Source organism: Macaca thibetana, chromosome 14 (genome assembly GCF_024542745.1).
Source record: "Macaca thibetana thibetana isolate TM-01 chromosome 14, ASM2454274v1, whole genome shotgun sequence".
Taxonomy (NCBI): Eukaryota; Metazoa; Chordata; class Mammalia; order Primates; family Cercopithecidae; genus Macaca; species Macaca thibetana.
In genome coordinates, this window is record NC_065591.1 from 105,105,421 (window position 1) to 105,132,914 (window position 27,494).

Here is a 27,494-nt window from a genome sequence, read left to right on the forward strand (position 1 = left end):
TACTTGTGATATTGAAACTGACAGTTTGATTTATTTATGTTTAATGCTTCTATAACACTATATCTGGCCATGCTGTGAGCCCTCTACAAATATTTATTCATTTAGCACTTAGGACAATTCTGAGGTAGGTACTATTATTAACCCCATCTTATAGATAAAGAAACCGTGGCAATGTTTGATCATTTGCTGAGAGTCACACAGCTAGGAAGAAGCAGAGACAGGATTTGAACCCAGTCATGAAGTCTCCATAGGAAACAATGTGTAAGCCAGCACTCTGCCCTGCTGTGGTGTAGTCTCCCAGTCCCATGCTATACCCAAGGAGAAGTGCTGGCCAGGGATCCCATCCAGGGCAGAAGCACTGGAGGCTGAAGGAACTCACAGCCATGTCTGACGAGGAGCATGTGGAGGAGTTGAGTATGTTGAGCTTGGGGAAGAAACCGTGAAAGCAGGTGGGAGGGTGGGAGGAAAAACGTATACTTCGAACAGCTGTCTTCACGTATGGAGAAGCTGTTGTTTAGAAAAGAGGGTGGACTTAATATTTAATACTCCTGAGAGCTCAAGTAGAACAAACATTGTAGGGAAGTCTGTTTTATACACAAGAAAAACAGACCATTCTGTCTCTTGGAGTGACCCTAAAAGTGGACAGTCAGTGCCCTTAAGCAGAGACCAGGCAGCCACTCTTCAGGCCTGGGGAGAGGAGACTGACGCATGGATGCACAGACGACCCTGTTCAGATTCCAGATGCCTTTGATAGCAACAGCCCTGATCTCCCACCAAGGCCTGGAGCACTGAAGGCAGAGGAAGCAAACGGTCAACACAATCACAGCCATTGTTCCAGGTCACCTTCCAAGCACAGGCAGTGAGCTGAGTTGGCAAAGGTCAGAATGCACAGAGGGACTGGAGCATGCAGGACATGGTGTGCCGAGGAGCAGTCGGGGCCTAAAGAGGGAAAGGGGACTTTCCAGTGGCAAATTCTACCTGCCCTTTACCCCCATTTTGCCCCCAGGGAAGACCCAAGTCCAAACACACTCCAAGATAAGAGAATGTGACATTTCAATTACTCATTAGTTCAGCATCTATTAAGGTGAAATGTTTACTGAGCACCTACTATGTCAGCACATATGTGTTGAGTAACGGGGGTGCAGCGATGAATACGATAGACAATGTCCTTGTCCTGATGGAACTCAAGGTCCAGCACATTGGAAAGATTATAGGCTCCAAAAAGCAACATATCTTGCATTGGAATCTAAGCTCTGGTGCTTCCAAGTTGTGTGACCATGGGCAAAGTGCTTAAACTTTCTGAGTATGCTTACTTCAGCTCGGAAACGAGAATTCCTACCTCACAGAAGTGTTTGAATTTTAAAGAGGCCCTGTCCTTGGCATGTGAAACATCAGCATTAGTATTCATGTTAGCCCGGGTTTCTTAGCTGCAAGCATCCCAAGCGATTCTGGCTGATTAAACAAAACACGGAGTAAATTGAAAGGATATTGAGTGATTCACACTGTTGTGGGAGGCCGGGAGAACAAGCGTTCAGACCAAGCTTTCAAAAGTCATGTCCGTTACAGTGCTGAGCAATCAGTCTTATTGGAACACCACTGCCATCCATGGCTTCAATACCACCTCTGGATCGAGAGCTTGACCTTCCAACTGCTACAACCCACTTCCCCTCCCCACCCCTACCCCACTAGAGAAAGCCACACGCCTCCGCAACCATCTTTGCCAGCAAAATGGGTACAGGAAAGAGCTTCTCTCCTCCTTCGGTCTCACCTCCAGACGAAGACTCACATCGGTAAGTCTGCTGCAGAGCCTGGGTCTCACCGATGCCGGTGATGTAAAGAAGCCTGGGGAATGGAGGTCTCAGCATCAACTATGGGGAGGTGGGAACCCAAAAGCCAGAACATCCTCCAGTACAGCAACGATGTTGGACAAGTGCTAGGCAACATGACAAATGTTTACTGGAGTCCCTGGCTTCGTCTGCTCACCAAATACACACCCAACCTCTTGCCAGTCCTGCAAACTCTTGGAGGAGATGCCTAGACTGGCCAAAAGCTTCCCTTCCTCCTCCTTGTGACCCTGGCACAGCACTGAAATCCTTTATACGCATCTACCCACACGTGAGTGCCCCCGTCCCTAACATAAAGGACAAAACTGAGGTGGGCAGAGGGCTAGGGTCCCTGAGGCTCTCAGGGGAAACCCAGATGAGCGGCTGGGCCTGGCTGGGAAGGGCACAGTGGGCTAAGGCTGCCACCAAGTGGCCGTGCTGAGAACCGCAAGAATCCAGGTTTTTCCCCCAACCTGGCCACCCAAACAGAAAGCCGCTGCCTGCCCCTGGGGCCTGAAAATGAAGGCTGCTCCTCCTCTCTGCTCCTGAATTGAGCTGTCCACATCTGCTGAACTCCAAAGGAGATAATGAAATCTAGCATTGATTTGCTGTCCTACAGCTTATAAAATGCTTCATAGGGTAAGAATAATTACATGATAATATTAAGTATTGTTGCAGCAACTTGCATTAATTGTGGGCTTGCTACATGCCAGAAACTTTAAAACATCATCTCTTAATCCTTACAACAAATCTGTAGCAAACAAATGCATGTATCCAGCGGACATCCATTTTCCTTCCTTCTCTTAACAGCACTTTGATTTTTCTTCGAGAATGTTCCTTCCACTCCTAGGACTTTTGTGGAAATGACTAGCAAGAAAGAAGCTCTGTTGGAACTCATAGGAAGAGAAGTGCTTCCAGGTGCCACCCCGAGGGAAAGGCTGCCCGAGACTGAAACCAACACACAGGAAGCAGAACAGATCTCAGCGGCACTGGAGTCCCATGGACCAGCCGTGACTGAAAAATGCCTGGGCTTTTCAATTCCCTGAACCAATGTATCTCCCTTTACTGAAGTCAATTTGCTTTTGATTTTTTTTTAACTTAAAATAAAAAAATACTATTAATTGCTATGTAATTTTAAAAATTAGCATGTGGAAGTAAGCTGTTGTAAGTAGTAGATCTAAAAATAGAGAACTGTATGTCAAGGTCGGGGGCATTTATTCATTACCATGTGCCACTCCCTGTTTTCTATAACTGAATGTTGTTATTTACAATTCATTTGTCAAACTCCTAATCGCCAATCTTAACCCCTAAGGGACTTTGGGAGGTGATTAGGTCGTGAGGGTGGAGCCCTTGTTTAATGCCCTTATGAAAGAGAGCCCAGAGGGCTCCCTCGCCCATTCCACCATGTGAGGACACGGTGAGAGGAAGGTTTATGACCCAGGAAGTGGGCCCTCACCAGACACCATTCACTAGTGCCTTGATCTTGGACTTCCAGCCTTCCCAACTGTAAGAAATACATTTCTGTTGTTTATAAGCCATCCAGTCTATGGATTTTAGGCTGAATGGACTAAGGCACTGCTCTAGTGCTAGAGATTCAGTGGGCACCAAAATGGATGTGATCCATGCTCCCAAGCCACCTTCCTGATGGAGAATGCCACCATAAACCACTGAGAACGCAGCAGCTCTGCAGAGTACTGAGCAGAGTGATGGGATGGAGTGAGGCCACATGGCTTCTTGAGGCTGCATGGGCAGAGGTTGATGCAATATGAATGTGCTCGTCGACATGTTTGCTGTCAGTCACGTTTCCTAGACGCCCTTGTTTGTATGATTCCAGTTAGAATTAGACAAAGAAAGGACTCATGGGTGATTTGAAGGCAGAAGGATGTGGTGTCCATCATGCTCTTAAGGACTTACCATAGTCTCCTGCAATGACAGAGAAATGTGGAGGTTCTCATAAGTCCTGCACACCTTTGCTCTCCTCCACTCAAGTTCAGCTGACCGTCAGTGTCCTTCTGACCAAGCTCAACCTAGGTCCACTGCCAGACATGTGGCCACGGAACACACAGAGATCACAGCCTCCTGTGGACCTCTTCATGAAATTCCCCTTCACACACACATGGGGTGGCTCATGTGAGGGAGGAAGCAGCAGCCATGGAAAGAGAACAAGTTCAAGATCTGTGTTGGAAGTAGGTTTGGCAGGACTTGCTGGTAGGTTGGATGGAAGACGTGGCTTAAAAGAGGGTCAGGATGTCTCCTAGGCTTTGTCTTAAGCAAGAAAGTGAATGTTTGAGGCCATTTATTGAGATAAGAAGGAGCCTATCTAGGATTGGAAACAAGAGTTCTTCTTTGGCCATTGTGGTAGGTTGAAAAAAAAGACCATATTGTGGTAGATTGGGGAAAAACTGGTCACACACACACATACACAAATGTCTTCAGCAACTCCCAATCATAATCATAAACTTACATAAAAAATGCAAATGCAATGCAAAGATGTTTCTTTTTCCTGAACATTTGAAAGTAAATTTCTGACCAGATGCTCCAGCACCTGTGAATATTGTACTACTTCTTATAAGCAAGGACCTTCTCTCCCCTACATAATCAAGATCAAAATCAATGTCAAGAAATTAACATGGGGCCAGGTGCGGTGGCTCATGCCTGTAATCCCAGCACTTTGGGAGGCCGAGGCGGGCCAATCATGAGGTCAGGAGATCGAGACCATCCTGGCTAATGGTGAAACCCCATCTCTACTAAAAATACAAAAAAGTAGCCAGGCGTGGTGGTGGGCGCCTGTAGTCCCAGCTACTTGGAAGGCTGAGGCAGGAGAATGGCGTGAACCCGGAAGGTGGAGCTTGCAGTGAGCTGAGATTGCGCCACTGGACTCCAGCCTGGGCCACAGAGCAAGACTCCATCTCAAAAAAAATAATAATAATTAACATGGATACAATACTATTATTTAACCTGTAGCCCTTATTCCAATTTCTCCAGTTGTTCCTCTGATGATCCTTAAAGCAAAACAAAAATAATCTTTGTGTGTTCAACATTCACCCCAGGAACACACCTTTTGTTTTTTTAAGTTTCTTGCCTCTCTAGTCTCCATCGATCTGGAAGATGAGTTCAGTTTTGTTTGTCATGATCTTGACATTTTCGACGAGTGCAAGCCATTTGTTTTGTAGAATGACCCTCAATTTTAGCTTGTCCGAAATTTTCTCACAATGAAATTCAGATGCTGCTCTTTCACAGGAATGCCATGGAGCTGGTACTCTTACTCTGGCCGCATCTTACAAAGTGGCACGTGATTTCCATCCTTCTGTGTCTGACAAGGCCCTCTTGGATCATTTGATTAAGGTGGTGTCTGCCAGGCTTTTTTGCTGTGAAGTCACTCTTTTCTCCTCTTTGTAGTTAAAAAGCATTTATTCATTGTTGTAGTATTAACATTAATTGAGGACATGCTACGTGTGGAGGGACTTTAAAACTTTGTAGATATCCTGTGCCCCATCAAACTTTCAATCGATTGTTTATCTGTATCAGTATAGACTAGACTAGTGGTTTACTAGTTTTCAGTGAATTCTGTTAGCTTCATTATTTATTTTTATGTTTAGATTGTCCCTGATCCGGTCACTCAGCGGAAGCCCATTCAATCTGGTTTCTGTATCTTTTTTACATGACCTTATCATTCTTTGAGCTCTTCATTCTTCCTGACACAACAGGATGTTACATTCTCATCTTGTCCTTTCTCTACTTCAGCCCTGGAAGCAGCCATTTCCTCATGAAACCTAAGTTTCAAGAGGCGCTGGTGTAGTGTACTCATTGCTCCCAGGACTCCTCCATGGACACACACACACACATTTGCTTTGGTGCATGCACAAGAACATGCATGTACCTTCCTCTTCCTCTCTTTTCTCCATTGCCAACTATCCTTTCCAGTCCACCTCACCATATGGACACCCTCCTCACCCTGCTTGGAGTTTAATGCCCCATGCCAGGCCAGGCCACTCCTCTATGGGAACACCCTTCTCCCGAAGTGGGGCTACTTCCCGCCATACCCTCGTCACTCTGCAGAAGCTCTGATATCCTGCACAGGGCCATCTTTCTACCTAGATATCTTTCGCCTCGCTTAGGCTCTGGTGGCCCACACCAACCCTTCCCCCAACCCCATGCTGCATGGGTACTCTTCAGCCTCCTTCTGCCCTGGCACTCTGTGCCAGGCCACCCCACGCCTTGAATGGGTGCTCTTGCATGCCACTTGTGCTGCGATTTCTATGGACAGGTTTTCCTCCTCCATCTCACCCCCATCCTCCACCCACACTTTCCTCCCTGGGGCACTGATTCACTCTTCCCAGCTGCCTCTCTCTGGGAATGCCTTCTCACCCTATTTGGCCTCAGACACCCTGCTTTGGCTGCAGCAGTCTGCCTACCTCTAATGGCTTTAGCACTGAATTATTCAGGAAGAGAGGTGATGGGTAAAAGTCATTTTGAAGTTTTAAGAAAGCTGTTTTACTAGAGAAACTTCAAGTCTAAAAAATAAAAATAAAAATGGCTTGTGATTGCTGAAGCCCTAGGCCAGTGTAGATTCCCTCATTCCAGCGCCATGGTTGCCCCACCCATACCAATAGGAAATGAGCTGCTAATGCGGGGCACAGACCCCAGGAGGGAGAAGTCCCCCAATGCCTTTCTCAGAAGAGGGCAAGGAGCAGAAGTGACAAGGGCTGGCATTCCAGAGAGTGTGACAGGGCATCTGAATATCTGGAACTTTGTTGCATAGAAAGAACATCCATGAGAATGAAGTCAGCAGACAATAGCAGGGCTCAGCAGTGGTGGCATAAGCTCAGCCCTGATGACACCGTTCAACACCAAGAATCTGACCACAACCAAAGCCAGATATAATTCCAGGATTTTCATTTCATCAACAAGCCAATAAGTTCCTTTCTTGTCTGTTTTTTTAAGAGATAAGGTATTGCTATGTTCCCTAGGCTGGACTCCAACTCCTGGGCTCAAGCAATCCTCCTGCTTCAGCCTCCCAAGTAGCTGGGATTACAAGTGTGTGTCACCATGCCCAGCTAATTCCTTTTTTAGGTTTAAGTGAGTTTGCAATGGATCTGTTACTTTCATTAAAAGAGATCTAATACTAATTCCTTCGTGAGCAAATTTTCACCATTTTACAGATGAGGAAACTAAGACTCAAAGAGGTTGAGTGACTTGCCTAACATCACATGAATGTTGCGATGGTTAGTTTTATGGGTCAATTTGGCTAGGCTCTAGTATCCAGTTATTTAATCAAACACTAACCTAGGCGTTTCTGTGAAGGTATTTTGTAGATAGGGTTAACATCTGTCACCAATTGGCTGTAGGTAAAGGAGATTATCCTCATCCAATCAGTTGAAAGGCATTAAGAACAAAAACTAAGGTTTCCTGAAGAAGAAAAAAATTCAGCCTAAAGACTGCCTCAACCTCTACCTGAGTTTCCAGCCTGCTGACCTGCCCTGTGGATTTTGGACTTGCCAGCACCCACAACTGTGTGAGCTAGTTCCATAAAACACACCTTTTATAGATAGATAGATAGATACATGGTATATTACTAGTCTGTTTTTACATTGCTGACAAAGACTGGGTAATTTATAAAGAAAAAGAGGTTTAATGGACTCACAGTTCCACGTGGCTGGGGAGGCCTCACAATCCTGGCAAAAGGCAAAAGGCATGTCTTACATGGCGGCAGGCAAGAGAGAATGAGAACCAAGTGAAAGGGGAAACCCCTGATAAAACCATGAGATCTTGTGAGACTTATTCACTACCATGAGAACAGCATGATGAAAACCACCCCCTGATTCAATTATCTCCCACCAGGGCCCTCCCACAACACATGGGAATTATGGGAGCTACAATTCAAGATGAGATTTGGGTGGGGACACAGACATACCATATCACATAGATAGATAGAGAGAGAAAGAGAGATAGAGGGAGAGAGAGAGAGATGATAGATGATTGATAGATAGATAGATAGATAGACAGATAGATAGATAGATAGATTCTCTTCTATTGGTTTTCTCTGGAGAGCCCTGACACAAATGGGACATGGCAGAACTAGAACTTGAATCCAGACTTATCTTACTCTATACCCAGAACTCTTTATTTTTCTCAGTGAAAACTGGCTTAAGAGGAAGATACACATATGTGTACAGATACATATGTGTATCTTATTGTCACAGGATTCTAGAAATATGCTGATAATTTCACATCTTTATCCTCATCCTAAATGGTTCTTTCAAAGTCTGGATAGACAGCTTTCCCCAGCACAGTGAATTCAACCCACCAAAGCTCCTCATTATCCCTTTCTTCATCCCTCCTCCTCCTCCAACTCCTCCCCCTCCTCTTCCTCCGTTGTCTATCATAAAGAAGGGCAGAGCCATCCACTTGCTTCAGTAAGCTCAATAGCCAGCATCATCATCAGAATCCTTCCTTTCTCTCTCCCAATTTCCAATTTGTCAATGTTTTCTATTGATATTCTCTACTGAACATCTCTTGTATTCATCTCCTCCTCTCCAACCCTGTAGCTGCTGACTTCGTCTCTCAGCACCTCCCATCTGTGCTTTGCAATTGTACACACTTCCTTGCCCATAGGCAAAGGCCTGGTGGCTGAGCACTGGCCACAACACTAAGAAGTCAGCAAGCGAGAGCTGAGTAAAGGACATGTGTGTATAGTCTGTGGAGCTGTCTCAACAAGGAACTGCACAATCCGAGGCTACATCGATGCTCTGAGGCAGGGAGGCAGAGAAAAAGGATGGGGGTGTGCAGGCAGTGAGGACTAGTGCTTTGCTTTGCTTTCCTTTCCTTTCCTTTCCTTTCCTTTCCTTTCCTTTCCTTTCCTTCCCCTTTTTCCTCCTTCCCTCCCTCCTTCCCTCCCTCCCTCCCTCCTTTCCTTCCTTCCTTCCTTCCTTCCTTCCTTCCTTCTGAGATGGGGTCTCAATCTGTCGTCCAGGCAGAAGTGCAGTAACATGATCTTGGCTCACTGAAGCCTCAAACTCCTGGGCACAAGTGATCCTCTTGATTAGCTGAAACTACAGGCACATGTCACCATGCCTGGCTATTTTTTTTTTCTTTTTTTACTCTTTCAGAGATGGAATCTTGCTATGTTGCCCAGGCTGGTCTTGACCTCCTGGCTTCAAGCGATCCTCCTGCCTCCGCCTCCCAAAATTCTGGGATTACAAGCATGATCCACTGCGCCTGGCTCTGTCTTTATAATTTCTGAGTGGTACGAATCACCCCTAAATGAATGACCAAGAACCCTAAATAAATGATGAATAAGTGTTAAACATTCTCTGGAGCCTAAATTGTTGACATCATTTAATTCACTATCCAGAGAAGCAATCACAGCAGCAGTAGCAGTCAGAGGCGGCTAGCCAAGTACGGGACACATAGTAGGTGCTCAGCAAACATTAAATAAATGCATGAACGGCTGACTGCTCATGGGTCCCAGCCTTTCTCTGCCACGATGGTTGTCCAGGAGCAGCCAGTGTGCCACACGGTGGCAGTGCTGTTCCACACTAGGCAGGGTTCGTGGCACTGGTTCCCCCTGGCACTAAATGCTCAATGCTTTTCCTTTTCAGGCAGAGAAGTCCTACGATCCCCAGAAAGGATCCAAGGACGACATTGGTGGAGACACACTGCCTTTCTTAATGGAGTGGGGGGCACGCCCCTCTGGCTGTAGTTAAGATGCATCCTTCACCTTTGCAGGGGTGGGCCAGCCTGTGAAGTGGAGGGAGCAGTCTGTAAGGAGGCTTCTACATTCACGAGGCCCAGCGAGGCCCAGAGGCTCCTGCAGTAGTCACTGATGTCAGGAGTCTAAAACAGGGCTCTCTCAAGAAAGTACATCTGAGGCAGTGTGGTGCGGTGGGGTAGCCTGAGCTCCGGTGGGACACAGACCAGAGCTCATATCTTGGCTCAGCCTCTGACAAGTCACTTCACCTCTCTCACTGCATTTTCTGGTCTTTGAAATAGGAATAAGACCTTGCACAGCTATCAAGAGCTTTAAAATAAATAATGCATATGAAGGACTGAGCACAATGCATGGAACATAGCAGCTCATTGAGGGCTAGTTACTATCATTACTGTTGTTGTTGTTTATAATTGTAGTGTCATTCATTAAGTATAGAAATCTCAAGGAAGACTCTTGGCCCCTGTGGTCACACGGACTAAGTCTAGCTGGATCCTGAAATTATTTCTACGTCTATGGTAGAATGCTGGTTTTTTGTTTGTTCGTTTTTGTTTTTGTTTTTCAAAAGGACATAGGTTTGGGAAAAAAAATCAAATGTGACTTTTGAATTCTCTTTAGGGAGGAAAGAGACAGTGTCAAATTCCTTCGGCTTCCTCCTTCTCTAAATCTTGAAGCCGAACTTATCAAATCAATTGCAGCTCCAGCATCCATGGTGAGGGGTCTTTGTCTGATGGGCCATGTTTGTAGTTTGGATCCTGGATTCAGGGACTTTGTCTACACCAACCACTCTCACCAGACAAAGGTGAGATCTCTTTATTCCTCATGTCCTCAGAAGAAAAAAATATTATTTTTCCTAAACTTTTTTTTTTTTTTTGGAGGTGGAGTCTTGCTCTGTTGCCCAGGCTAGAATGCTCACTGCAACCTCCGCCTCCTGGGTTCAAGCAATTCTCCTGCCTCAGCCTCCCAAGTAGCTGGGACTACAGGTGGACGCTGCCACGCCTGGCCAATTTTCTGTATTTTAGTAGAGACAGGGTTTCACTGTGTTGCCCAGGCTGGTCTCGAACTCCTGAGCTCAGGCAGTGCACCCGCCTTGGTCTCCCAAAGCGCTGGGATTACAGGCGTGAGCCACAGCACCCAGCCACACCTAAGTTTTTAAAGTATGGTTGATGAGAAAAGACAAAGAGAGACAAAGACAATTGTTTACACTAAAGAGAGAGCAGAGTAAAAGAGAGGGGAGACAGCTTATACAATCTCCAAGTCTCAGATTTACTGTACAACCTCCAAGTCTCAGACTCACTGTGAGCAAATGTTCTCCCACTTTTACTGAGGACATAAAGCAAAAGTAAAACTGAAGTACCACACAAGGGATTTAGATCAGTTGGAAGTAGTCATTGTGAAATATGATTCATAAAGGTTCTCTAGGAGAAATATATTTGAAATGCAAGTCAGCAACAATTTAAAAGTCTGTTTCTCTCTGTGTGTTTGAATATATATGAAAATGCATAGACATTGACACTTAAAATGTAAATCACAACCATTGTTATTTACACATACTCATATGCCGGGTCCCTAGACTTTGTCATTGTAACAAGTGAAGAACAAGTGGTCTGAGTGGCTGTATTAGACATGATGGGCTACGTTATGCTGCATTAACAAACAAGCCCCAAAGTTTTATGGATTATAACAAGAAAGATTTATTGCTTACTCATTCTACATACCCATCAAAGGTGGACAGATATCTGTCCTCCATGTCCTCACTCAGGGACACTATCTGGTTGCTGGGTTGGGGAAAAGGACATGTATGGGGAGTCAAACTGGCTGTTAAAGCCTTCTGCACATTTGACTTCTCCCAGCACTGCACTGACCAAAGCAAATCACCAGGCCATAGAGAAGTGAGATCCTATGATGCACCTGGAAGGGGGAAATTGGAATCTTCGTGGACAGCCCAGTGGCTATGCGGAGTTTACTAGGACTTCTGATATGTTAAAGTGATCAGTCTGTCAAGTGCTAGATTTATCCTGAAAAGTATTTTGTGACTGTAACAGTGCTTGTCCTCCAGGATGGACCTCTCTGGGAAGGCTGAGGCAGAGAAACTATAAACACCTTTATTCCTTTTCCATCTAGAATAACATATTTGAACCTTCCTCTAAGTAGAGCAAGAGATTAACTCACTTATTCAACAAATCTTTATTTAGCTCCAGCTAAGCACCAGGGACTGGGGATACAAAGATAAATAAAGCAAAATCCCTACTCCCAGGAAAGGCATTGTCTAGTTACCCTGTTGGATTTAGAGTGTTGAGACTTGGAGTAAAGTTTGGGTTCACAGAGATGTATGTGGGAGTCATCAAGATGGAAGTGACTTCTGAAGAAGCCACAAATGTCTGTGGCTTCCAGCTCAACCAGGAGCAAACACGCTGCCCCCATCTTTTGTATCCCTCCTGCCCAAGGAACTCTCATCATTCCATCCCTGGTCTCTTGCTGTGTCCCTGTTCCATACCCTTCCTATGGTTTCCCTCCTGGATATAGCTGCCCCTACCCACATCTCTGGGCTCATCTTGCACCACTCTTGCCTTTCACAATATTCCTTGCCTCTAAACTTTTACCAGTCCTGTGCCCTCTGCCTAGAGTCATCAACACACTCCCCGCCTGCACATTAACCAGGGAAATCCCTATTTTTGTCGGGACTTGCCTGACAGCATTTCCTCCTCCCTCACTCTTCCTTAGGCACTAGACCTTCACTGCCCTTATCATACTGTTCTATTAATATAATAATCTGTTGATGCATCTGTCTTCCTCATTGGACTATGGGATTCCTGAGGACAGAGGCTGTGCCCCTGGCTCATAGTATGATATTTGGTCACAGCAAACACTCCAACAACTTTTGTTGATATTTCTGTGGCAGAGAAGTATGATGAGATTAAAAGTAAAAGAGATGCAAGCATGAAAATATATCCCATAAGGTTGGGCACAGTGGCTCACATCTGTAATCCCAGCACTCTGGGAGGCTGAGGCAGGTGGATCACCTGAGGTCAGGAGTCCAAGACCAGCCTGGCCAACCATGACCAACATGATGAAACCCAGTCTCTACTAAAAATGCAAAAATTAGCTGGACGCAGTGGCAGATGTCTGTAATCCCAGCTACTTAGGAGGCTGAGGCAGGAGAATTGCTTGAACCCAGGAGGTGGAGGTTGCAGCAAGCCAAGACCATGCCACTGCACTTCGGCCTGGGTGACAGAATTAGACGCCATCTCAAAAAAAAAAAAAAAAATTCCATAGTAGGATAGTATTCCAAGTGTGTATGGGGAGATATAAAATGGAAAAATGACTTCAAGGAGAAAAAATAATAACATAACCTTCTTAATTTCATGATCTCAGTAACAAATTGCTCCAATGTTTAAAGTTTATTGGATGAGATGCATTTAAAAATTAACATGTGTTTCATTTTAAAATAGCAACATTTCTATTATGCTAGTATAACAATATTATTTGGACTTATGATGAAAAAATTAGATATAAACATTAACAGAGTGTTAGTTGAATGAATGAATGAATGAATGAATGAATGAATGAAGAGTGCTTTCCATATCAGTTAACATTAGGTTTGACTGGGAGTGACAGAAAACCCAAGATAGCAGAATCTTCAATAAAAGTCTTTATATTTCCAGCAACGGAAGTATCTCTTGTTGGTATTCAATGTCTCGCTCACATAGAAATAAGAAGTTGGGCAGTCCAAAGCTCGTGAGGCAGCTCCATGATCTCAGGATCCAGTCTCCTTCTAGATCCTCAACACAATGCTTCTGTATCATGGTCCAAAATGGCTGACCCAGCTCCAGCCATTGGGTCCCCATTCCAATCAGCAAGGAAAAGGAAAGGCAAGGAAAAGAACATCCTTCTGGGGACACTTCCCAGAAGCAGCACCACCACCTCTGCTTATATGTAATTGGTTAGAACTCGGTCGTGTATTACACAAGGAAAGCTGGGAAACACAGTCTATTCTATGTGTCTTGGGCCTTGCTAAAAATTGGTACATCTGAAGAACAGGAGAATAAATATTAAGGGACAATCATCAATTTACTCCACATCTACACTTGGATAACTCATGGGCATTTTGGACTGGATATCACAAATCTGAACTCATCTTTTCTCCAAATGTGATTCTCTAATATTCTCTGGCTCAGCCAATGGAGAACCTTAATCTGGATCAAGCTGGAAACCTAACGTCATTATTGATACTTTCCTGCTGTCAATCCTTCCTCCAAAATACATCTCAAATTCATCTCTATTCCTACTGCCAATACCCACTATCAACCTCCTAACTTGGCTCCCAGTGTCCCTCTCACCTCTTTTCAGATCATTCTCTGCATTGCAGCCAGAATAACTTTCTAAGAAAATATAAAAATCTGAGCATGTCACTCTTCTGCTAAAACCCCTGGAAGGCTGCCTATGGTGCTTAGGATAAAGACCAAAAACCTTTACATGGCTTTCAAAGGCCTAATGTGATCTGGCCCTTGCTTCATCTTGTACTGCTTACCTTTTGCTCTCCATGCAGCAGACAAACTTGGCGTTCTGCTGGTTCCTCCTCCATACCAGGCTCCTTCCTGACTGCCCATGCCATTTGCTGTTTCTCCACCTCCCTCTTTAACTGTCCAATGCCCACTGACTCCCCCAAGTCTCTTCTTGAACACCACATCATCAGGAAAGACTTCCAGTGTTTGAGACTAGACTTTCACGGCACCCTGTGCTACCTTTGCTTTTCACCCTTTACTTTTTATAGCATTTATCACAATGAGAATTTACATGATGATTTTGTTTATTGACCCTTATTCCCCCTGGGCGATAAGCAAGCTCCTTGAGTCTGGTGACCAGGTACCACTGGTGCTCTGCTGCATCCCAGCATTTAATGAAGTATCTGCACTTTGCTACTCAGTGTGGCCACAGTCCATAGAGGGGTGTCACTGCAGACCTCAGCCCCTATGCCTGTTTAAACAAGATCCGCAGGCAATTTCTACATACAATCAAGGTTCGGAGGAGCTGGTCTAACATATACTAATCATAGTTGTAGTAATAGTTAATAATACTTACCAGTTATTGATAATGCTCCAGGCATTGTTCTAAGCACATTGCCTGTATTAACTTATGTACCTCTCACAGAAACCCTATGGGATAGAGCATCATTTAACAACTCTGTTTTACAGATGAGGAAACTAAGGCCCACAGGGATTAAGTAACTTGCTTAAGGTCACACATCTAACAGTAGCAGTAGCAGATGCATATTGTACGCCCACTGTGTATAACAGACCAGTTACATTGAGACAACAGGATATGCAGCACAGAAAGAATCAGATCACAGGGCACCAAGTGAGGGCGCGGAGAGCTGGAGTGAGGAGGAGCCCCTCAGATCTATCTCCCGGTGGAGTGATGGGCTGGGGTTTTTAAGGAGATCATGGAGGTCGAGGGGCTAGAAAACTGGGGTTGTCCATTGGTGGGATACGGGGGATGAAAGTATCAGAATTTGGAAACTGCATTCTTTGGTGAGTCAGCTTCCGATCAGCTACAGTAGGAGACCTGGACGGGGGCCAGCAGGACAGGGTCACAGTGGGGCCCTCAGACCTGTTGGTGTCAATGGGTCCTTCAGAACAGCTGACATTAGTAATTTCACTGGTTTGTGGGACCTGAAAGAATATTCCAAGTGGAAAACGTAATGTTTTATGTTCAAGTTGTTATCTATAGAGCAGTTAAGGGGAACTACAATCTTGTAACAGGTCTATGTGATGCTGAGATAACAGACACCAAACAATTGTGAAGAAGCAGGCCAGAGAACAAGCTGACCTCGTGGTTCATGCTGAATGTGCTGCAAGCTGGGCTTATTTTATTTCTCCCCTTCCCTGCTTCACTGATTAATTTTATAAAGTTTGTAAGGATGGTTTCAGTAGTGTTAGCAATAAAAGAGGAGGAATATGATCCCCAGTACCTAGCACAATAGTGCATGGTAGGTGCTTAAAGACATTTTAATGAATGCTAATAGGTGGAGATGTGAGATTTGAACCCAGCAAAATGGCTCCAGAGCCCCAGCTCTTAACCACTTAGCGTGTAATGAATATATGTCAAGTGCACACCAGGGGCCTTCCATTGCATCTAGCACACTATAGACCACTCACATTTGCTGAACGAATATGTGAGTGAATGGTTATGTGGTACAGTCAGTTGTGAGCAGATACCTCTGGAACATAGGAAAGGAGTTTAGTGAAGAGAGCAGTAGGATAGGAAGTAAGTGATTTGGAACAATTGGCCTCAAAGTGATAAGAAACATCCTGAGTTTGGGGACCATAGGCATATAGCCTTCATGTGTTCAAGGCCTCACAAGCAAGAGGGAAATGGGATGATACTAATGGTGATAACCAAAACATCACTGGTTCTTGTCTCCATCAATTCCCATAGGCTGGAAGGTCACTGTAAAATACCCTATATCTTTCTGAGGATCCCTGGCCTGTGCTCATCAACGTCCTTGCTCCTGCCAGGCACCTACACTCCCTGCTACTTCTCCTGAGGCACCTCAGTCCCTTGGGATAGCCACTGTGACCATGTCCTGCTGGGACCCCCAGGTCTCCTGTTGCAGCTGATGAGCGAAAAGGCTCACTCTGCTGATGCTGTACCTGTTCAGCTGCCAAGAGGAGCAGAACATCCCTGGCCCCTTTGTGTTATGCTGCATTGGGGGGTACCCAAGCAGGATGGCATGTGGACCAATACATCATAGAGACTTCAGTCAAACAGCTCTTCTGTTCTCTACAGGACACAAGCATGCATCCTATGGGGCCTAGGCCACAAGAGAGTCAACATGCTATACTTGGAATCAACATTAGAGCTAGCTGGCCATGCCTGGATCCCTCTCCCCTCTGACGAATTCCATGTCTAGGGGCCCCTTGTTCCCTACCAAACAGGTTTCCATAAAGCACTCATTTGCCAAGAAGTTCCAGGTGTTTCTGACCATGAACTTAAGCTCAAGTTTCCTCAAAACCTGCTTTTTTTCCATTGGTAACCCTGCACATAATACTCTGAGATTTTGTTTAGAAAAACAGACTGAAATTTCTTTAGGGCTGTGTGCACGTATTTGGGGCGTGAATGAATGTGCCCATTAGCTCATTCTGCTCTAAACCCTACTACGATTCTCTGGATGTTGTCTGCCACCCGTTCCTACTGACTAGGTACCAGGCACTGAAACCGCCATTGCAAAATTATAACTGAGATAGTGAAAGGGATCTGACCTAACTGACTCCATCTTGCTTCTCATCTCCAAGCTGTCTTTGTTCATTCCCAGGCATAGGCCAAACTAACTTTGGGAGAAACTTAGTTTACAGTTTAGCTTTGAAACAAAGACAATACCAGCTCTTTCCCAAGCAAACCCGCTTCTTGCCTGGGGATTAGACTGCCTTTTCGGGACTAACAAATGAGCCACAAAATTATAAATTATGGTTTAGGAGTTATGCAGCTAGAGGCTGCTAGATTCTAAACCTCCTCAAATTGCTCCTGGGGATAACATAAACTATTGTAAAACCTAAGATCATTGCTTAAGATATTTGACAGACACTGCACTCGATGGATCAGCTGGCACCACCCAGATGGATAAAATGGCTCATCTGGTCTTATGGCCCCCACCTAGGAACTGATTCAGCACAAGAGGACAGCTTTGACTCCCTGTGATTTCATCTCCTATCCTACCAGTCAGCACTCCTGACTCACTGACCCCTACCCACCAAATTATCCTTTAAAACTCTGATCCCTGAAAGCTGGAAAGACTGATTTGAGTAATAAGACTCCAGTATCCCTCACAGCCAGCCGTGTGTGAATTACTCTTTCTTTATTGCAATCCCTCTGTCTTGATAAATCAACTCTGTTTAGGCAGTGAGCAAGGTGAATCTGTTGGGCCATTACAGAACTTTAACCATGAACCGTATGAGAAAGTGCCATTTCTCCATTTCATAGATGAGAAAACTGAGGATTAAAAAGGTTACTCAAATAATTCTCCTAAGGATAAATGTGTAAATCTTCTAACTCACACATTTATCAATGAACAAAACCGGATTCACAACTACACTGGAGACTTTACATTTTGGGCAAGGATATTAAGCTAATGGGAGTGAGACACCCCCTCTTCAGGAGAAAAAAGGCGAGCAGCAGGCGCTGCTTTAGAGACCAGCACTTTGCTTCCTCCGTCTCCCCGCGCCAGGCATCGGGCATCCCAACCTCGACTTTGGCCTTGAACTTGGCGCGCTCCGGAGCTAGAGCTCTAGGGTGGTGATCGCGGGCCCACGCCCGTCCCCGGTTCCGCCCCCGGTCCCGCCCCCCGGCCTTTGACCCCGCCCTTGGTCCCGCCCCGGGGCCCCTGGCTCCTGGCCCCGCCCCGGCCTAAGCCAGTCGCTGCGCCATTTCCTGTCCAAAGCTGAGCGAGTCAGGTTGGTGCTGCGGGGTATCCCGAATACCCCGTGGGAGCTGGTCTGGACTGGCCTTCAGAGCCGAGCAGAGGACGCTGCTTTGGGCCCCAGAGCATGGGAAGGTCTCGGCTGCGGTCTGGGACCTGCTTGGAGGGCCCCGGGCCTGCGGACGCCGGGGAGCGGTTGCCGGGCAACAGTGCGGGCGGCCTGGCCTCTTTGCGCCCGGCGGGCAGCGCGCGTCTGGGGCGGGCTCGGCGCGGGGCTCGGGCACAGGCCTCCGCTGCCGCAGCCCTACCCAGTGAAACACCGAGGGCGGTGTCGCTTCGCCGTCACCTGGCTCTGGCCCTCTCACTCTAGCGTGGGGGTGACACTGGCCAGGCAGTGAGGACCCTGAGATCCATGCCCTGGGAGACAGGGGTTGTCTCCTGTCCCTGCACCCGCGTGCCTGCCTTCTAACCCTCATACCATTGGGCAGGTTAATTCACTGGACTGGGCCTCTGTTCCTTGGGAGTTGAAAAGATTTGACCTGGAAGAAACCCTACCGATCATTCAGTTAAGCCGCAACCCCACCCCGTTTTATATAGGTAAGGGTGCTTCACAGTGAGCGCTCGTCGCGTGCCTGGTGCTTTACATCAGTCCCCAAAGTGTCCTCGTGGTTTCTCTCTAACCTTCCCATAGTATGGGTGAGGACTCTGAGGGTCGGAGAGGTTGTGACTTTAGCCAGAATCACACAGCTTGTAACTGGTGGAGATAAGGACACCCAGACTCAGATTAAATCACTCGCAGTTTGTTCGTGGCAGATTACGTGTTAGAATCATGTTACACTACTATGAAACCTGGCCGTAAATCAGAATCACCTGGAACGGGTTTAAAATCTACATTCGTGGCTGGGCACTGTCCCGGGTTTACTGACTCGAAATCTCGGGCTACGGCTGAGGAAGCTGTGTATTTAACAAGCTTTCTGATAATTTTTATGATCTGTGTATGAAGCACTAAGTACCGCTGGGTAGACCACGGAGCCTTCTCACACAAAAGAACTATAAAATAATGTCTAAGGTACCTAGAGCAGAAGAGACGCTGGTGAGCATGGTAACATCATGTTCTAATCCCTTCAGCCAATTTGTACCCTTTCTTCACTCTTCAGAAACAAGCCAAAGGCGTATTTTAAACAGGTATGGACATTTGGATGCAAATTGCCCCAAGTTTGTTACCTGTCACACATCCACATTTAAGTTTCTGACTAGACCGGCCTGTCATGATCAAAGTCAGGAGTTAGTGTATTTCTCTATCCTTGGCAACCTGTCATCTGCTCTCTCCTCATCTCCATGCCGGGTCCCTAAATCGCCGGGATTGATGTTAGCTTTGGAAGAACTATTTGCAGAGCGTTTTCTGCACTGAAAGGAAGGCTGGAAGCTTTGTGGAAGCATTGCCGCACATAAATGAGTGCCTCTTGGCCTTAAATAGCAGTTGGAATGAAACGGATCACCCTACTGTTATTCATTGACATTTATAAACAAAACTGTCATAAAAATAATCACTTGGCTCTTAGTTTTAGAATGCTAATAAGCCTGACCATTCTGTTTAGTGCTTTATTATTATTAATTTCATCATTTATGCTGCATCCCTTAGGGATTCCGGTTCACAATGGATGCTGATCAAGAGAAAGATCTGCAGAAATTTCTTAAAAATGTGGATGAAATCAGTAAGTACTAGTAAATCATAAATTAATTTTTGCTTGAGAGAGGTGGAGTAGATAAAGGGAAGTGATTACTCTAAGTTCCTGGGTGGCTTGACAGGTTTGTAACTCTCAGGGAAAGAATGTAATTGAAATTAAACAGAAGGGTATTGAGAGGCAAGTTACAGCCTCGGGGCCATATTTTCTGGCTGTTAATTGGTATCAGAGAAACTGTTAACATTCTGATAGGAATTCAGACTGATGGTTTTCCTCCATATTTTGTATCCTTCTTTGTGGAATCTGGTCAAAACGAGCTGCTGTTTCCTCACTGACAATGAACCTAGCTGTTCCCTTCAAGGGTCTAGAGCCTCATTGATCAGTGTGAGATTCCTCCCGTTTTAGAGTAGAGCCATTTCTGTTTTAGAGCTGCAGAGGCAAAATCAAATGGCTTTCCTTTAGAATCCATCATATTACATGGATGGCTTATGATCGTCATTCCCTTCTCTCCCTCAAGATGAGAAAGTCCTTTCCCAAGCTCAGACAGGTTGGATCTCAAAGAATATGTACTGTGATCCCACAGGTCACTTTCAGGAATTTCCAAACCTGTCAGTCCCTGTTCAGGGAGCTCGTTTGAGTCTAGAAACAAACCAACCAACAGGCAAACAGACCTTCCATAGTAAATACAAGAAATATGTTGAAATTGCTGCTTCTAGCAGATTGTCTGGGTTTATAGAATCAACTGGTCTTAAAGCTAGTTTGGGTGGCATCATAAATGATACATGTATAATGCCTTGTGTGCCTCATGGGCCTGCTCATCCCTGAGTGCTGTTCCGTGGAGCTCTGGCCTTGGCCCACTGCTGCCTTTCTCTTCAGCTGGTCTAAACATGTAGCTTTACCTGCCACCAGTATGCTCATGACCCCCACATCTACGTGGACACTTAGCCTTCTTTTCTGAGCCTCTGCCTCTATGATCACTGTCGTACCTACTGTATCCCACAAATAACTCAAACTTAAATGTGTCCAAAATTGAGGCATCATCTCTTTCCCTCCCCTTTGCTCTCCCCCTCCCAAATAAAACCTGCTTCTCGTACCCTCCCCTTCATCCTGGTCTCAGTTGGTGACACCACCATCTAGAAATTTACAAGTATCTGGGACTCCTCCCACCTCATAACCCTGCATCCAATTAGCCATCTAGTTTGGTTGGAGAGCCATCCTCTCCAACCCTCCCTTTGTTCTGGTTCCTCTCACCCAGACTATTTCAACAACCCCCTGATTGTTTTTCCTATCTCCAGGTTTATACTCCCCACAGAGTAATGTATCTAAAATGCAAATCTGACCCAGACACTTCTCTGCTTGGATTCCTTTTGTAGTCACAATAAATCCCAAGCTCTCATCAGGACTTACGTCCTCCCATGACCTTGTCCTTACCTCTCTCATATCTCCCTACCTCACGCTTGAGCAGCAATAAACTGCTGATAGTTTCCCCCACACATACTCTGTGTTTCACACTCTGCACTGGGTCTTTGCCATTCCCACTGCCTCTTCATCTTTTTTTTTTTTAACCTGGCTAACTTTTATGGATACTCACAGTTCATTCAGCTATCATTTATACCAGTGCTGTACAATAGAGCTTTCTGTGATGATGAAAATTTGCCATAATCCTCACTGTCCACTATGGTAGCCACTAGCCACATGATTATTGAGTATTTGAAATGTGGCTTATAGCTCCACTCTGTGTGGTTAGGATTCTGTGTGTTTATGGCTGCAGCCCAGGTTTGAAATGTGGCTTGTTTCAATTAATTTAAATTTATGTAGCCACATGTATATAGATTCTGTACATTTACTTCTTGGGCTCTTGCTATGTGTTGAGTGTTGGTAGGCCCTAGAGAATATAGTCAAAGAATTACCTCTTTTCATGGTTTCAATAGTCTGGTGAAGAAAACAGATATTAAACAGTAATTTCAAGTGTGCAATATGAGACACAGAGAGAATTATAAAGTGTAGGGATCTAACCCAGCTTTGGAAGGTTGTATTAGTCTGCTAGGGCTGCTGTAACAAAATAGGCTGGCTGGCTTAAATGACAAAACTTTATTTTCTTAGAGTTCTGGAGTTTAGAAATCTAAGACCAGGGTGTGAGCAAGTTTGGTTTCTTCTGAGGCCTCTCTCCTTAGCTTGCGGATGGGCACCTTCCCGCTGCGCCCTCACGTGGTCATCTCTCTGTGCGTGGATGTATTTGGTGTTTCTCTTCTTATAAGGACACTAGTCATATTGGATTAGGGCAATAATTAATTACTTCTTTAAAGGCCCTGTCTACAAATACAGTCATACCAGGAGTTATAGCTTCAACATGTGAATTTGGCAGGGGGGATGCAATTTAGTCTATAACAGAAATCAAATTAAGTTTTCCTGAAGAAGTGAGATTTAGGCAAAATGTGAAGAGTGAGTAGGAGTTGGTCACTGAGGAGATGACAGGGGACTATTCTGGGTGGGAAGTAAGGAGGCAGGAAAGCGAAGAGTGAAGAAAGAGTGTGGTGCTTTTGAGGAAGTGAAAGAATAAAAAGCCCCATATAGCTGGAAAGAAGAGATCAAGGAGAGAAGAGTCCAATCTGAATATGGAGGGGCCATATTAGGAAAGACCTTGGAAACCATGGTAAGGAATTTGTGTTTACCCTGAAAGCAGTAAATCCATTCCAACTAATTTATGTAGTGACTCTTCCCTCAAGGAGATGGAGCATCTCTACCCCTTAAATGTGAGATACATTTAGTGACTTGCTTCCGAAGAGTACAGTATGGAAAGAGAGGGAAGAAAGTAACTTTACAGTGGAAAAGGTTGACAAACACAATTTCAGACAGATGATCAAGGTTAACCTCCTGATAAATCACGCTGATTGCATGCATCCTTGATATGCCATAATGTGCCATGGTCTTTTTCCCCAAATCCTGTAACCCAGTCTAACCATGAGAAAAATACCAGATAAACCCAAATTGCAACGTATTCTATGAAATACCTGATCAGTACTACTCAAAACTATCATGGTCATCAAAATAAGGAAAGGGTGAGAAATGGTCACAGCCTAGAGAAGCCTAAGGAGACATGACTAAATGTCATATAGTGTTCTGGAGGGGATCCTGGAATAGAAAAAGGACATTAGGGAGAAAAACAATGAAATTAGAATAACGTGTGGAGTTGAGTCAATAAAAAAAGTTAATTAAAAGACATGAAAGAAGAGCTAAATAAATGGAGACATATTTAATCATAGGACGACTTATTTGTTAAAGATGTCGATTTTTAAAATATTCTATACAGTAAATGCAATTTAAATCAAAACCCCCAAAGTAGTATATACTAAAATTCAGCAAGCTGATTCCAAAGTTTACATGGAAGAGCAAAGGACCAGCAAGAGCCAAGAAAACTCTGCAGGAAAAACAAAAACAAAAACAAAACAAAAACAGGACAACTCTCCCTAGCTGATGTTGAAGATTTATTATAAAGCCATAGTAATCGATGCATGGAGGTTTTGGTGCTGGAAAAGACAATCGGGAAAGGAATGCAGAGCCTGGAGCAGACATATTACAGGGCTGATGAGACACATTGCTGGCAGGGACTTCTCAACAAATAATGCTCCTGCCCTACATGAAAGTCAACTCCAGGTGAATTACATACCTTAATGAGAAAAAAACTTTAAAACTTTTATAAAATACCATAAAATAGTATATTTATAACCTTACTGACACAAAAGACCTAAATTGTAAAGGAAACGATTGGTATATTTAACACATTAAGATTAAAAAGAAAATCTCTTCAACAAAATATTCCATAAAAACAAATGAAAAGACAAAGCATACCCAAGGGGAAGATGCTTGGAAATACATGTAACCAGTCCAGAATATACAACTGATAAGGATAGGAGACGGGAATAGTGGGTAGGAGAGGGTGGTTCCCTGGCAAAGACCCCACCTTCAGGCCTGGAGTTCTGCAGCCCTAAGTGGGAACAGGCATTTCTGTTTTTGTGCCTAAAAAGTTGCCTTTTGGCCTGCCATGCTCCCCTATCCTGTGCCCATATAAACCCTGAACTGCAGGCTCCAGAAGCAGGCAAGCAGGTGAGGAGATGAGGACACAAGCAGACAAATGGCAGAATGACACAGCAGAGCAGAGAGGAGGAATGTCTGAATGCTGAGAGGAGTTTGGCTGGGAGCAGTCAGAGGGCAGTTTGGCCCCTGGATGGCCAAGCTCCAGGGGAAGATCATCTTTCCATTCCATTCCCCCTTCCAGTTCCCCATCCATCCCACTGAAAGCCACCTCCACCACTCAATAAAACCCCACATTCATCCTTTAAGCCTGTGTGTGACCCGGTTCTTCCGGATACACAAAGAACCTCAGGATACAAAAAACCTTGTGAAAAGGCAGAGGATCCATCGAGCTGGTTAACACTCAAGTCGTCCACAGATGGCAGGGCTAAAAGGACACACTGTAACATGCTCCCAGTTGGGCTCCTGCACTTGTCTCCCCCTCCCCTCAGGGGTTTGAGTAGTGGTGGTGACTGAACAGGCAAGCCACACCTCTGTCGCATGTCCTGCGAGGGGGATCAGAGAACTCCCCTGTTTCACAATCAAATCAACCAGGCATGGTGGTGTGTACCTGTAGTCTTAGCTACTCAGGAAGCTGAAGCAGGAGTATCACTTGAGCCCAGGAGTTCAAATCCGGCCTGGACAACATAGCCAGACTGTCTCTTAAAAAAAATTTTTTTTTTGAAAAGAAATTATGTTAACTAGTAAGAAAGAGACAATGACCCAATAGGAAATTGGCCAAGGATAGGAGTAGGCTCTTCATAGAAATCCAAATGGGTGCAAATCAGTAAGAGGATGCTCAATTCCAATCACATTCAGCAAAATACATATTAAAACATTAATGAAATACCATTCCCATTCATTACATTGACAGCAATTAAAAAGTTTAACCTAGCAAGTGATGACAAGAATGTAGAAGAATGGGAACTCCCTCTTGTACACTTTTGTAGGAGTAAAAATTGGTGCAGCCACATCCTGAAGGATTTGTAACATAAGTGCACAGGGAAATATGTAAATAAAGGTATTCAATTCAGCATTTATTTACTTTAGAAAAAACTAAAATTAAAAACCACCTGGCTATCAATAAGAGAATGGATTAACTATGGTATATATAATGGTTTAAATGAATCAACTGAACCATATGTATCAAGAACAAATGTCTAAAGCATCTTAAGAGAAAAAAGTAAGTTGCAAATGAATGCACATTTTATACAACTATTTTTAAAAATTGTTTAAATATTGCATACACAAATATTCTGATAGATTGCAAGAATGGTTACAAATTCCTTTCTTCCTATCAAGGGTGGAGCCTATTTCTCTACCCCTTAAATCTGGGTTGGTTGGCCATGTGCCTCACTTTGACCAAAAGGATGTTTGCAAACATGACACACACAGGCTTGAAAAGTGCATGTGAATTGGGGCTTGCACTCATGCCACTCATGAGAAGGTAAGACACACTTCCCCTCGTTGCTCGCATTTCTCAAGCCAACAGCCAGCGGACTTTCTAAAGCAGAGCCACTTAGATGACTGACAGTTGACCATGGATATATGTGTGAGTCCAGCTGAAACTGGAAGAACTGGCCAGCTGAATCCAGCTCAGATTGTTGACTTAGAGAATTGTAAACTAAGCCACAAAAATGGTGGTTTGTTTCATACCACTAAGTTTTGACGTGGTGTGTGATGCAGTAAAATCTAAATGATACAAATACTAAGCATTAAAACATGCTGGAGAAAAGATACCATTAACTTATAAATGGCATAGAAACAAAAATGTTATATTACTTTCTGTATGCTTGAAATATTGTACAATTAAAAAATTTCAAACTTCCTTGAAGAGTCAGTGGGAAATGAAGAAATTGGAACAAGAAAATGTCTTTAAGAAGTTTCATTGTGAAGGGGAGGAGACAGAGCATTAGGAGAGATTTAAAGTACATAAATACATTTAGGAAGAAGCTGGTCGAATGGAATGGGTTGAAAATATTGTGCAATAGGATTATTAATTGGTGATGCAGGGTTCCTGATTATGCAAAACATGACGATGGACTCCTGGGCCCAGGATGAGGGACTAACCTCACTGAAGAATGGGCACTTTTTCCTGGTAGGAAGGAAGGATGGATGTAGGTATAGGCAGTTTCGTAGTTTTAGTGGCAGGAAGTTGATGGCATCTCTCTCCTCTGAATTAATAAGTAAGGTCATCTTTTTGAGATGGTCAGGTTCAGATTACAAACTGTTAAAAGTCATTGGGGGAATGATAGGATATCTTGCCTAGGATAACAAGGATTGCTAGGCATCACTGAAGGTCCAGTTGAGTTTGGACCAGTCCCCCAGGCATCTATCTGTCTCCTTCAGTACTTAGCATTCCTAATACAGACTGAGAGAATTGGGTAATTGAAATCATGTAGAGCTGGAATTTTGTCTGTTAGGTGGGATAGTGGGGCAAGGGAGTTGAGTATGTGGGCAGGATGACTGCCAAGTGATTGGCCATGGAATCTAAGCTGGACAGGCAGTACAGTGAAGACAGGTGAGGATAGGGTTAAGGGCTGTTGTTTTGTGATTTCGGAGCTGCCTATACTTACATGTTTGTCTCCCACACAAGTTCATAAACTCTTCAAAAATGGATCTTTTTTTATTCATCATTGTTATCTATAACATCAACATAATATCTAATAATGAGTTCTCCATAAATTATTGTTGAATTGAATAATGGCTTAACACTCTGTTCCTTAAAGCTAATAGCTACACTCACCTGCAACTTTTTTCTAGGCAAAAAAAAAAAAAAAATATATATATATATGTATGTATGTTAATTTTTTCTCATTGGTTCTGCTTGCTCTATTTTGCTTTTGATTGCGCTATTTTTTTTCTTTAAGATCTTTCCCATACATTTTATGCACCATCCTTTCTAGTGAATAGAGTCTTTTGAATATCTTGTTTGATTAAGTCACATCTGATTTCTTCTCTAGCCAATTTAATTCAGGAGATGAATTCTGATGACCCAGTTGTGCAACAGAACGCTGTCCTGGAGACAGAAAAGAGACTACTGCTTATGGAGGAAGACCAGGAGGAGGATGAATGCAGGACCACCTTGAATAAGACTGTGATCAGTCCTCCACAAACTGCTGTGAAGGTTTCTTTTTCTATTGAGAAGTTATATAAGTACAGACAGTGAGAAGACCTACACCAAGGCAGTAGTTTCATCTCAAACTGTCCGGCGAGGCTGAAATGGTCTTTTGTTTCTTAGATTCATTAGATTTATTTTTTATAAGAAAGTATAAAATTCGATTTTTTTTCCTTTGATCTTTCTGGGTTATCTTTGAACAACCCTTTGAATCTATTTTAATGAAAACTTCGCCTCTCCACCCCCTGAGCTTGTGTGATATATTTAAGCTGTACTTTTAAGGTAATATATTCTAACTCATTTCCAACTCATAAGCCACAGCTGAGGTCTCTTGACCTGGGCAGCCTTATTTTGCAGACTCAGTCCCATAGCAATTGTGCCCATAATCAGGTCTCCTGATTTAAAGCAAGCCCCCTGAATTCTGATCTCTTCAGTTTTGATGGTTAAAGGAAATGACCTCTTGTTTGTAATTGATTTGCCTTCTTGGTTTATATGCATATAAATTAGAGAGTGGTTTTTGAAATTTGTTTCTTTGTTTTTATGATAACCTACATCTACAGAGTGCCGAAGAAGTAAACTCAGGTAAGGATAGCATCTCTCTTCCCAATTTTTATTCTTTATATAGGACCAATTTTGATTGAGTGTAGCTCCCAGACCTTTAAATTATTGCCTC

The 27,494-nt window shown here is 44.2% G+C and overlaps 1 protein-coding gene across 8 annotated transcripts in view; it reads left to right on the forward strand.

Annotated features, from left to right (window-relative positions):
• The first annotated feature begins 17,890 nt into the window (after positions 1-17,890).
• The window catches only part of TTC12 (tetratricopeptide repeat domain 12), a 69,511-nt gene continuing 59,907 nt past the window's right edge, over positions 17,891-27,494 (forward strand). For 2 of the 8 annotated variants that reach the window (XM_050755512.1, XM_050755513.1), the window contains exons 1-4: positions 17,993-18,544; positions 19,590-19,662; positions 26,667-26,830; positions 27,382-27,403. In XM_050755512.1, coding sequence (XP_050611469.1) covers positions 19,605-19,662; positions 26,667-26,830; positions 27,382-27,403 — 244 coding nt within the window. In that variant the 5' untranslated portion in view covers positions 17,993-18,544; positions 19,590-19,604. The other 6 variants (XM_050755509.1, XM_050755508.1, XM_050755511.1 and 3 more) reach the window with 6 other exon arrangements.